The sequence below is a fragment of the Ursus maritimus genome, unplaced genomic scaffold (assembly GCF_017311325.1).
Source record: "Ursus maritimus isolate PB19 unplaced genomic scaffold, ASM1731132v1 scaffold_6, whole genome shotgun sequence".
Taxonomy (NCBI): domain Eukaryota; kingdom Metazoa; phylum Chordata; class Mammalia; order Carnivora; family Ursidae; genus Ursus; species Ursus maritimus.
In genome coordinates this window covers 3,185,244-3,197,302 of record NW_024426774.1, presented here as the reverse complement: position 1 = coordinate 3,197,302, position 12,059 = coordinate 3,185,244, and the positions used below count along the sequence as shown (strand labels likewise).

The 12,059-nt window shown below is 48.0% G+C and overlaps 1 protein-coding gene across 1 annotated transcript in view; it reads left to right on the top strand.

Moving 5' to 3' along the window:
* The first annotated feature begins 1,473 nt into the window (after positions 1 to 1,473).
* ASAP2 (ArfGAP with SH3 domain, ankyrin repeat and PH domain 2) overlaps positions 1,474 to 12,059 on the top strand; it is a 122,441-nt gene continuing 111,855 nt past the window's right edge. Inside the window, exon 1 of the mRNA XM_040623081.1 lies at positions 1,474 to 1,821. Within this exon, the coding sequence (XP_040479015.1) occupies positions 1,681 to 1,821 (141 nt within the window). The 5' untranslated portion in view covers positions 1,474 to 1,680. The remainder of the gene's footprint in view (positions 1,822 to 12,059) is intronic.

The following is a 12,059-nucleotide window of genomic DNA, read 5'->3' as shown; positions in this document are numbered from 1 at the left end:
CACCCTAAACCAACAGCACCATTATGTGCAGTGTCTGTTTTTAGGACTCAGCATTGTGGGGTTCCCCAGGAAGTGCAGGGTGGAGTGGGGCCTTGTGTCTCCATGGTAGGGAAGCATGAGGACCGTGGCCCCAGGGTCTGGTCCTCCCGACTTCCGGCAAGCATGGGGGGAGGGCAGCCTCTTCCCCTCAGCAGTGTGGTGCCTCAGGGAACCTACGCCCTTTCTTTCCTTCCTGTTTTATTAGCCAGGGTTTCAAATTTTCTTTTCTTTGGATGGAAACCAGACAAAGAAAACTAATGGTCTGAAGCCCTTTCTTGGGGAGAAATGCTCACATCCACAAATCCTGAAAATTAACAGCCTTTAATGACCCTCAGAAGCTCAAGAAGGTTCTGAACTGCCTCAGCCAAGACCCGTTCATGCCTTTTGCTGCATGTCCCTTCCTTTCCCACTGCCCCTCAGTGACAGGGATCCTACCCTGCCTTTGTCCCCTACTTCCAGCCTCTCCCCCTCCGCCTTGTCTGGCCCTGTGACCTGCCCTTCCTGCCAGCTGATCATGCTCTCTGGGCTCCTCCTAAGCCGGCCTTTCCTGAATTTCTGTCCCATCTTTTACTCCTGCTTCCTAGGTGAGGACAGTTACCCAGAAGGAAAAAGAAGGAATGAGGCTGTGTGCATCTCTGATGGGCCCTTATCTCTGCTCTCACATTGCTCCCCATGGGCTCTCAGACCTCCCCACTCAGAGGCCGGACCACCGGTCACGATGTAGCACCATTCTGTGGACTCGTGTCCTTCCAGGCCGCAGGATCCAGTCTTGGCGTCTGTGTTTTTAGCAGAGGTATCTTTCCTTCAGGTGAGCCCTTGCCGTGTATGCTAGCCGGGTAGCCCTGCCATATTTGAGGCCGGAAGTGGGTGCTGAACTTCTCCACACCTTCTTCTCAGCTCTCACACCTGGGCCCTGAAGGGTTCTGCATAGTATTAGGGTCAAGCAGATCAGAGTGGGGAACCCCAGTTCTAGGTGTAAGGGGGACAGACATCAACCTGTCTCCTGCTCCCTACCCTGTAGGCTCCTTGGTATAGGGAACCCCACTTATAAAGCAAGGCCTCTGGGCAGGCTTTACCTTCTCTCACCTCCTGTCCAAGCTCTGTCCACCTTCTCCCTACCCTTTGAGCCTAGGGTTAAACACATCTGGGAAAAGTTCAGGGAAGAAGCCCGCATGAACTCAGTCTGCTGGTACAGGGTGTGTGGGGTGCTGGGTATCCACAGTGCAGTCTAGGAGGGAGAGCTGTGGGCTCCCAGTTGTATGGCCCCCCTTGGCCCTTGGCCCTTACCACATGTGGAGAGGGGCACAGCTGGAGGAGAGCTAGATCAAGACCCGTGTCCACGGGGCACCTCTCCTGCCCTGGAGCCAGTCACTAACTAGATGACCTGATGGCTGTGCTGTGCCATCTCTTGGGGTGGCAGGAAGGGAGTGTCCTCACATTAACCCGGATGCCTTCCAGTGGCCAGGGCTGTGCTCATACCTAGCATGTGATTGTCACAACAGCCATATCAAATGGATGTTATTTCCTCATTTTAGGGATATGGAAACTGGGGCCCAGGAGATCAAGGAGTCCGTGTGTGGAGATGTGGGAACTAAAGCCCAGGTCTGTGTCTCTTGAGCCTGGGGTCTCTTTACTGCACCGATGGCTCTCACGATAGGCCTGGGTGAGAAGGAGGAAATGGGGTGCAGAGTATGTTGTCTAGGGGCAGGAAAAATGCCTGGCGGTTCCTGCTCAGCTTCCCTCTTCCCCATCACTGCACTTCTTGGATTACAGAAACAAAAGGTTAGTTCCTGGAGACGACAGACTTGGGGGCAGGGAGCTGTGGATGCAAAGGTGCCATGACGTCTGTGTGCCTGAGTAGGGGAAGGGGCATGAGAGATCTAGTGAGCATGTCAGCCTCATTTGCACACTCTCCTTCCTTTTTTCCAGAAACCATCTCTGCTGCATTTAGAGGCTGGCTTTGTGTGTGGCAGCTTTTGGGACCCGAACGAGTCTGGTGGTTCCTTCCTTCTCCCTCCCTCATTCTGGGTTTCCCTCTTCCTCCCTACTTCCCATTCCATTGTAGGGCAGTGGGGCCAGGTCTCTGGGATGGGAAACAGGAACTGAGAACTGGAAATCAAGACATGATGAGACTAAAGACAGTGGTCATTTAATCTTCCCCTTAAAGCCCAAGAACAGAGTGTGCAACCTGGACATGGGCGGATGGCGGCAGACGGCTCACCACCACACCAGCCTGCAGTCCACTCCCCTGGCGCTCTGGCCCGTGGGAAGGTCCTAACACCACAGAATTGCTCATGTCAGGTGGTCTAGGGTCTAGGCGGTGTGCCTGCATTCCTGGTGAACGTCAGAAGCGGTGCAGCGGGGGTCATGGGAGCGCAGCAGTCCTACGGGCTAGGAGATGATGGCATCTCTGGCACGGGGGGAGCAGCTTCGAGTGGTTTTATCCCTGGACTAGGAAAGGGGCTTAAAGGAAGGCCGAGGGAGGTAGGAGAAGAAGTCCACAGGGCCCCCTGTGCTCCTCCTGGCCCTGGTAGCCAAGTGGTTATAAACTGTAGCGGGAGGGTGAGACGGGGCCACATGGTTCTGAAAGCTTTCTTCTCAGTTTGCTGGAATTCTGCTAGCTTTTCTTTAGTTCAAAGCCAAATAAACGACTTCGGGCAAGTCCAACCCTTTGAGTCAGTTTCTTTTACTTTAAATAGGGGAAATTGGTGGTGGTTTCACAAGATGCTGTAAATATTGTGTAAGGGATGGATGCTTAACGTGTCTGTGGAACGTGAAGTGCTCTGTGATTCTCAGGCCCACAGGTGCCTATGGAGACCGCTCACCTGCTGCTGTCTTTGAAACTGAAAGGCATTTCTCTCAAATGCCAACAGCTTTACCTGAGTAACTTTGTTTCTGCGAACACTCCTGAAGCCTGGAGACCATCCAGGGCTACCCCTCACCTCAGTGTGGCCGCTTGTGGGGAGAGGGGGCACAGAGTGTGAACTGTGCTGGACTGATGCACGCATCACACAGGTGTGAGAAGGGCAAGCCTGTCCGGAGGCCTTGCTTTGTAAGTGGGGTTCCCAAGGAATCTGCAGAATGGGGGAGCAGGGGACAGGCTGACAGCAGGTGCCCATCTGCTTCCCTTGTGCCCACTCTGTCCCATTTGACCCTATGTATGGAAGCCCACAGGGGACAAGTGACCCCCTCCACTAAGGTGGCCCAGAGTACTCTGCTCTGTCACTTGCCATGTGGCCCTGCCTTTGCCCATGTCACACCTTTAGGGAGTTAGAAACATATCGGGGAACGTTTTGAAGAATTTAAATGTTGATGGGGGAAAAAACATTAATACAAGTGAAAGGCTGGTATGAGCTACAAAGGTATTTTTTTTCTTAGTTTTTTTCCTTGTTACCGTAACCATTGTCAGACCTGAAAATATTTATCTTACTTATTGCAACAGTGCTGGGGTGATGGTGTTCCCGGACAGCACCCCCTTACTTGGCATAGTGTAGATGTAGCCCTTTGGAGACCCAGAGGGCACCTATAAAAGCCGTCCATGATGGAGTGCCTCCAGTGTCCCAGACACCATACACACTGATGATCTTGTCCTATGAAGCAGGTAGTATTATTCCCAAGTTAGAGATGACAAAACTGAGGTCAGGGAGGGGAAGTAATTTTTCTGAGGTCATGCTGTTGATACGTGGAGTCTGGCTTAGAACCCTGTCTGTTTGGTTAAAAAACCAGTGACTTTTAGCCACTGCACTATTCTAAAGGATCTAGCCTGGAGGCACCAGAACTAAGATCACATTCTACTGGGTTCTTTTCTTTTTGGTTTCTCCCTGGAGGTGACGTGGTGAAGTTAGGGGTGTGGCTGGTAAAAGGGAACGAGGAGGCCTGAGTGGAGTGATGGTTTTTCCCCTTTCCGATGTGGGTATCACCCAAAGTGTATCTCCAGTTATAAGAGGTACTTTCTGGAAGAGTGCATAAAGCACAAATGTGACAGCCAGTTGACAGAAGAAAGACCCCTGTCAAGGGCCCAGTTGGCATGGGAGAGCCAATAGGCTAAAAGGCACGAGGCTGGGGACAGAACCCACAGAATGAGTGTGAACGATGGTTTCTGGGCAGACCTCCAGAGCCCCCGGAAGCAAAGTCCTACTTAGTACTCCTTGTCTGCACGTGGGGCTCAGAGAAAACAGCTCTCTCACGTCTCATCTCTCCTGTTTATGTTACTGAAGTGGAGTTCATATGGCTGGATGCTTGTTTCCTGGGGAAATCAGCCTGGCTTGCGATTACATTGTCTTCTGGAACTGGGACAGATGTGGAAGGCTGACCTCACTCCCAACTGAAGGTCACCTTCCCAGCCTCTCCGCTGCTTCTGTGTCACCAGGCCTCCAGCGCCTGGCCCTGTGCGTGGCTTCACCCCTTCCCTTCCCATTTCTTTCAGTGCTGTGCTAGCACCTTCTAGTATGATGTCCCCTGTTTCGTTTGTGAGTGTTCCCCTGAGATGGCCCATTTCCTGCTTGCATCTGGGCTCTTCAGTCAATCCAAGGGAGCAGAGCTGAATAGTGCAGTGTGGAAGGTGTCAGGGGGACTTCAGGCCAGGCCCTCTTCTGGGAACAGGGCACCAGGGCCACAGAGAGTAGGAGTGACTTTCTTTGCTGCTGGGGTATTTTAGCTGTCTTGCCAAAATTCTCCTTTCTCTTTTCAACTCCCCCAGATCTCCCAGAAACTCTTTCTCCCGAAGTAGAAATCAGGATGTGAAACATTTTTATAAAGCTAGAATTCATTGTCCTCTGTTTCCGTTTCTCTAAAAGAGTGATCTAGAAAGCTTGAGTTCCTGGCTGACGTCTCCAGTGATAGGATTCATGGGAATGCCTGTGGGGACTTGGTTCTTCAAGCTTGACGAGCCTCAAGGCTCTCCTGTGTTAACATGGCATTTTCACATAGTCTGTGTTCTTTTTCCACTGAACGTTTTCACGTTGTGTGACACAGTCCACTTCGGTCATGCTAGCAACTGCCCAGAATTTAATCGTGTGAATGCCCTGTCGTTTGTGTGGTTATTCTCCTTGCTTGGGCATTTGGGGTGCTTGGCTATTTTTTTCTCTTTTCAAAGTCCTGCTGAGAATGTCTTTGTTGAAATAACTTGTGTGGAAAGAAGGGAGGCCATGAGGTTGTGTTTCTACAGTTGGATTGGGACAGAAGGATAGGAACGGCTCTGGTAAAGCCTTTTGCTCGCTCTGGTAAGCTTACTTTCCAAAAGACCATAACAGGCAACAGTGCCTTCAGCTTCAAAGTCAGGGTGCAGCTTGGTGACATCAGTTTTGTTTTGTATTTCATTTTAAATTATTTATTTATAATCTCTACCCCCACTGAGTGGGGCTCGAACTCAGGACCCCGAGATCAAGAGTCACATGTTCCACCAAGGGAACTAACCAGGTGCCCGTTTTGTATTTCAAACCTTAGCCTTTCCCACTCCCCCAGTGCCTTTGTTCTTTTGATTTGTATTTCTCGTATCTGCCCCGGGGGCATCAGTGATTTTCATGTTTTATGAAACTTTGCTTCCTGGGGTCCAGCTTCTGATGTTCTCAGGCAGTTGGGTGGGGTTAGTGACATTCCTTTTTATTCCAGAGAGCTGTTCATCTTCCATTATTTATTTTTAACCATACAAATCACACATAAATATATTTTTGTAGTAAATATTTCAAATAGTACCAAAAAGTGAAGTCTTCCTTCACGGTCTTTTCTGTCTCCTTATGGAACTCCTGTGCCGAATTCCCGTGTCTTCCAGGATTTTTTTCTGGGTATATATTTATGTATGGAAAGATGCCATTTTGAGTATTTTTCTTTATTGTTTAATCAGTTTCTTTGGCACATTTTTGTGCTTGAAGTTAAATCCTCAATATCCTACTTAATCTGAAAATAACTGTAAAAGTAACAATGTAGAATATTGAAGTACTTTTTTTATTTCCTTAATTTAAAAAATTTGAAGTATAATGTACTCATGTTGATGATAGTTTAAAAGTAGAAAAATCCAAAAAGCCCTCCAACTTCCTCCGAGACAGCAAAAATTGTTTCCTCTATCTTTATATACACAGTTTGTGTGTATAGTACACCACTTGCTTGGTCTCCAGTTTATAACAGTTTATTTCTTGGTTACAATTGTTTGTGTGTATGTGTTTGTGCGTGTCTGCGTACGCGCACACGTGTGTTCAGTTGATTCAGTAAATCACCTTGTATCTCCTACTTCCCGAGATGGTATTTTGAGAAAGGTCTGTTGCAGTTTGATCTTTGGAAGCTGCCTTATTGTTCTTTGTTCTCTGTGTCCTATATACCCACATGGGTCAGTTTTAGCCACATGCACACGGGCTGGGTGTGCTGGGGCCCCCTCCCTGATGATGCCCTCGCCCCCCACCCCCCGCCAGGTTTGGATGCATCTGTTGCAAGTACCTGTGATTGAGGACACAGTCAAGGTCTAGTTGATGGTTGGGGTGAGGGGGTCGGCCTTCCTCTGAATATATGCCCACTGAGCTGCCAGCCTGGTTCTGGCAGATGGGCACAGAATCTGAGACATTCTGAAGAATGAAAATGTGTTGGAGAAAAATTCAAGAAATGTATCTTCTGTTTGCCTGTCCTCAAGGGTTGTCTGTTTTAGGAATTGGCAAACCTGGCATCTGTCTCTAGCTACTGACTTGTGTCGTCTGCTCTCGGATGTCTTGGAAATGGGACTAAGGGATTTCTAAGTTCCTTTCACTCATTGTGTGTGACCAAAATGCTGAGCTAATAAATTACCCCTTGTGCCCCCAAACCCTGGTTGATCTTAATTTCTTTTCCATAAAGAAGGCTTTAAATTTATTTTTATTCAAATTAGCATATCATATATATATACGTACATGCACGCATACACACACACATAAGGAGATATACTATAATTAAAGACTGATTATGAACTGACACTCACCCACCCATCACCTGTCCTTCCTGGTCACGGTCAGCATTCAGAGAGCGCTCGCCTGCCTTCTTGTCAACAGCGTCAGAGTAGCTGCCAGCCCAGCTGTGCGATAGACATCTCCTCACTTCTGTTTGTAGTTTTATCGGCAACATTATACATCCCTAAACATAAACAATACCTTCCAGTTTTTCCTATTTCTTTAAACTTTTATGGTAGTATACTGCATGTATACTTCTGCAAATTGCTGCTTTTGCTTAACATTTTTGTGAGATTTCCCTTATGTTCTGAGTGGGTAAAGTTTGTCCATGTCCATGCAATAGTTCATCCATTTTACCATTAACAGGGATTTGGGTTTTCCAGTTTTCAGCTATTTCAAAGAGTGCCATGAACATTCTTGTCTTCTGGTGCAGAGGTATACGTACTATGAGTAACTTCCGTTTTGATAGAGAATAGCAGGTGCCCTTCTAGTGTGTCCTTCTGCATACGTGTCTTACACAGCTTGATTTAGCTTGGATATTTATTTGATTGTAATTCTTCGTGACACCTGCTGTTCTGCAGGCCTCTGCTGTATTCCCAGGAGGAGGTAGACCCATTATTGCTCCGGCCTTAAACTGAGCCTGCAGGTCACAGTGCATTTCCGTGCTTCCCAGAAGGCTTCTGGAAATATCTGACACTGTCATTAATGTTTTGTGTTACTTTAAAAGTAAAGTCAAACGTGTGATGAGGCAGCATGCCATCTAAACGTTTTATGGCTTTTCCTTGGCAAAGCCAACAGATCTGGGTGTTGCTTTGTTTTGTTATTTGGTCTGTGTCTTTCAAAAATGTCATTTCCTCTCAGGTTAGCCTTTCATAAAAGGAGCGAGGGAGAGGAGCTGGGACAGGAGAGTGGAATGGGACTCCCAGGCGGCCCAGCGGGGGGAGGCCTGTGGTCTGCCATTCTCTCTTCCTCCAGGCAGCATCTTCGGGTTCCAAGAACGCAGCCAGCCCCATCCCACCCTTGCTGGCTTGAACTGCTGGCGACCAAACGGGTGCTGTGCCAAGAGGAGACTGCACTGGCTGATAGCATTGCAGAAACCTCTCTGTGAAACCTCACGGCCAGGGGTCAGCAGACTTCATGAAGGGCCAGACAGTGAATATTTTAGGCTTTATAGGCCTCAAGGCAAAATGGAAGCTATTATATAGGTATTTGTATTAATAAGAGAGAAAATAAATTTCCATAATTTTTAAAACAAAGTATAGTACTGGATGGAATACAGTTTTTTGGTAATGCTGGTCTACTAATCAGAATCAGGGAATTCTTTCTGGGAAGATTTCTCTATTGGGGTTCAAAGCTACTATTCCCCCTTCACCTCATTGTCATATCAGTTGGAAACGTTCATCTGTGCAGATCCTTAGCTCGTGGCCTCACAAAAACCAGCCCACCGGCAGGTGCCCACCTGCTCCCGGCTCAGCTCCTCAGACAGACTGTGGATCTGGCCGCCACTGTCCAGCATCAGGAGCAGGTGCCTGTGTGCCACGGTGGACATCCCTGTAGGCTCTGGGAACAAAAACTGACTTCAGCCCTCTGAAGGGAGACAGGTGTGTCACACAGTCACCTCTGGGCTGAGCCCAGGGTGGGGTGGGGAAGAAGAGAGGGCCCCCCCCCCATGATGCCAGTGGCTTATGGAACTGCCCTCAGGGACGGCGCCCAGAGAAGTCTGCAGGTGCAGAGGAAGAGCATAACGGGGGTGGCGTGTTCAGAAACAGGGTATTATGAGCGGCTGCAGCTCCTGGGAAAGGCAGCAGGACATGAGGAGCTGGATTTTTTATTTTACTACATTTTAATTAATTTTTTTCTCCATGTTCCTACGTGGCTATCGGCTACCCTATTGGACAGCGCAGGTCTGAAGAGGGAAAGAGCGAAGGGCTTTGTGTCCCTTCCTGGGGGGGCTTTCCTTTCACTCGCTGCAGCCCTGCTGCAGCCCTCCCAGGAGCCGCCGTCCGTCTGTGGACGAGCCGCCGAGACTGCGGGGAGCTGCTCGCAGGGGTAAATCAGAACCCGGTTCGTATAATGGTTCAGGGATCAAAAGAGATGCTTTTGGAGTGGTTGGAAACAGTTGTTTATTTTCCTCTAAAATATCTGAGACACGTCCCCTCAGTCTTGTTTATGTGATAAATTTACTCTGTGAAACTTGTTTTATAAACTAGAGGTCAGCTGCAGTGTGGGTCCCCAGAATTAATGGGGTTAGGCCAGACTTGAGCGGTTGTGCCGTTCCTGCTTAGGTCCATATTGGCTGTTCAGTTTTTGCCTGTGTTTATAGTTTTTACACACACATTCTGGCCAAGGCTGCAGCTCTTTTTCCTTCTCTTAAGCTTGGGTAGATTTGGGGAGAGGAGGGGTGGGTGAGTGAATCTCAGCCCAATCGATGGACACCTTTGGTTTCTTGAGGCTCTCAAGTTTTGTTATTTTTTTTGTTGTTTTAGGATTCCAGGGCTGTTTTTGTATGTAATTGACAGAAGACTTTTTCTGGCACTCAGTCTTAATCATTCTAACTTCTTCTGACCAAGTTTAATCTTAATTATCTGTAAATATGCACCATATTGAAGGGTGTGTTTCTGAGTGGGGAGGTAATTGTTTTTCCCTCTTGCAGTTTTAATTTAAAATTACCTCTACGCCTACCTCACCTTTATTTCCAGGCTCTTAACAGACTGTAGAAAAGCAACAGTTATCGTTTATCCACTCTTCCCTGAGTTCAGGAAACAGCACATCCCCTTTAATAACAGAGGTAGAAGATTCCATATGGTGGCCTATTTTTACAAGACTCTTATGCAGGAAGAGATCAGGGAGGGGTGTGTCCCACGGTATAATGTGGGAGGAAATTTGTCAGAGTTCAGTGGTGTTATGAAGCATATTTTGTCTGTGGTCGGCCTTCCACACTGAGGTATACGACTACTCCGGTTCCCATTTTTCTCAGCACAATTGAGTCAAACCCCTGTGGGCAGAAGATTAACTCTGTAATCCTTCAGAGTGCCAGAGACTGGAGAGCTAAAATCAGTTGAGGAGGCAGAATAGATCTCCCTGTTACTCACTGACTTTTCCAGAATGTCTGCTGCCCTGTACTGATCCCATGTGTCTTCCCAATCATGGGCCCCAGCCAGGTCCTTCACCTTTGGCTGTCCTTTCCCTGAATCCACTTCCTGCCTGCTCAGATCCATTGTTCCTGCTGGGGCCTAAGTGACCTTCAAGTACAGCTCTCCCTTCTCTGCTGGGAAGCCTTCAGTAGCTGCCCACCAACTCCAGGCTCAGCCAGACACCCTTGCCAGCCTCTTGAGTCCCTGCCTGCGTTTCTGGTCTCAGGGTCACTTACTGAGCTGTTTTTTGGTCCCGTTGTATGTCAGCTTTCTGCTGGGCACTGGGGACATGAGCCATGAGCACGTTCCGGCCCTTACAGGAGACCACTAAAAAGGAAAAAGAGACATAAAGTTAATTTTATTAACATTTAACCTAATATGTCCAAACTATTATCATTTTAATGTGTGGCACTGGCCATATGTCCATGCTCAATAGACAACGTGTGCCTTGTAGGTACCACAGTGGGCAGCACAGGTCTTGGCATTGAGCAGGACAAATAGAAAAGCAGGCCATGTACAGGATAGTCTTGGGCTTCTGGCTTTGTGTTTATTCAGGGGATTATCTTGCTAGATTGTGAATTCCAAGCAGGCATGGGCATTGCTCTATTTTGCTGACCGATGTATCTCTAATACCTAGCTTAGTACTTAGCACATAGTAGGTGCTCAGTAAATTTTATCAGATGAACTACTGAGTAAGCACAGGGTGCTATGGGAGAAGTCTGGTTGAGCAACCCATCCGAGAAGGCTTTCGGGAGGAGAACGTGTCTCTAAATTAACTTGCAAAATTGGAGTTAGAGTCAAACCACGGGTCAAGAGGAAGCAGGGAGAGTGTACTAAGGAGGGAAGAGAGTGCACAGTGCTCAGAAGTAAAGAGGAGGAAGAAGGTTGGGGGAGCTGCAGGAGTTCATTGTGATGGAAGCTTAGGGTACAGCTGGGGAAGGGGTCAGGAGATGGGGCTGGAGAAGTCATGGGGGCCAGATCACGAAGAGGTTTTAAAGCTGCCACAGAGTTGATGTCTCATTCTGAGGATGTGCAGACACAGCACCAGCGTCCTGGGTTGGGGGCGTGGCCCCTTGAACTTGTGTGATGCGTTTCTTTCCTCTGTGCGTGTGATGTTTCTCCCTTCACAACTCCTAGCCCACAGAAAGGGCTTCATGATAATATCGGCTGACTTATGTTTCCACGTAGGCTAACCGGGCTGGTGTTGGTGTCTTCTGCTGTCCGTGGGAAGCTTTAGAAGGAGGGGCAAGTGTAATTATTTGAATGCAGGTCAGAGATTGTTTTAGCAATTCCGGACCAAATTCTCTCCAAGCGCTGGAGTAGATGTTGATTAGATCAAATCTGTTTTTCAGTAATAGCCCTTCACCTGGGGATTGCGACCTTCCAGAGCTTTGATGAGTCATTGAACTTGTGTCTTTGTCAGAGTTGTACTCTCTGACACATGGTCGATAAAGCTTCAGGAACCAGTATTTCTGACACAGCCCTGAACAAATCCTGTCTTCTTGCTGTCACTGGCAGAACCCAGCAAGTTGGCACACTCGCTGCAGGGTACTGCATGCTGGGTGGGAGACTGGGGAGTAAAAGTTGATGAGACTTCCAGAGAAAGGGTTCAGCAGTGAGTTTCATGGGTTACGTTCTGTTTCCAGATCCCTTTTCCCATCTCAAGGGAAGGTCAAGAACAGACTAAAGATGACTTAGCAAAATAAGAGCTGGTTCTCTACAAGAAATTTTGACTTTCTTGTGTCAGTCTTTATCTACGCCTTCCTACAGTATTTAGAAAATAATGCCTTTTTTTTTTTTAATTTTAAGTATACTCCATGCCCAGCATGGGGCTTCAACTCACAACCCTGAGATTTAGAGTTGTATGCTCTACAGCTGAGCCAGCCAGGTGCCCCCAAAATGCTTTTTAAAATATAATTTCTGTGATGCCTGGGTGCCTCCATTGGTTAAGCATCTGACTCTTGGTTTCAACTCAGGT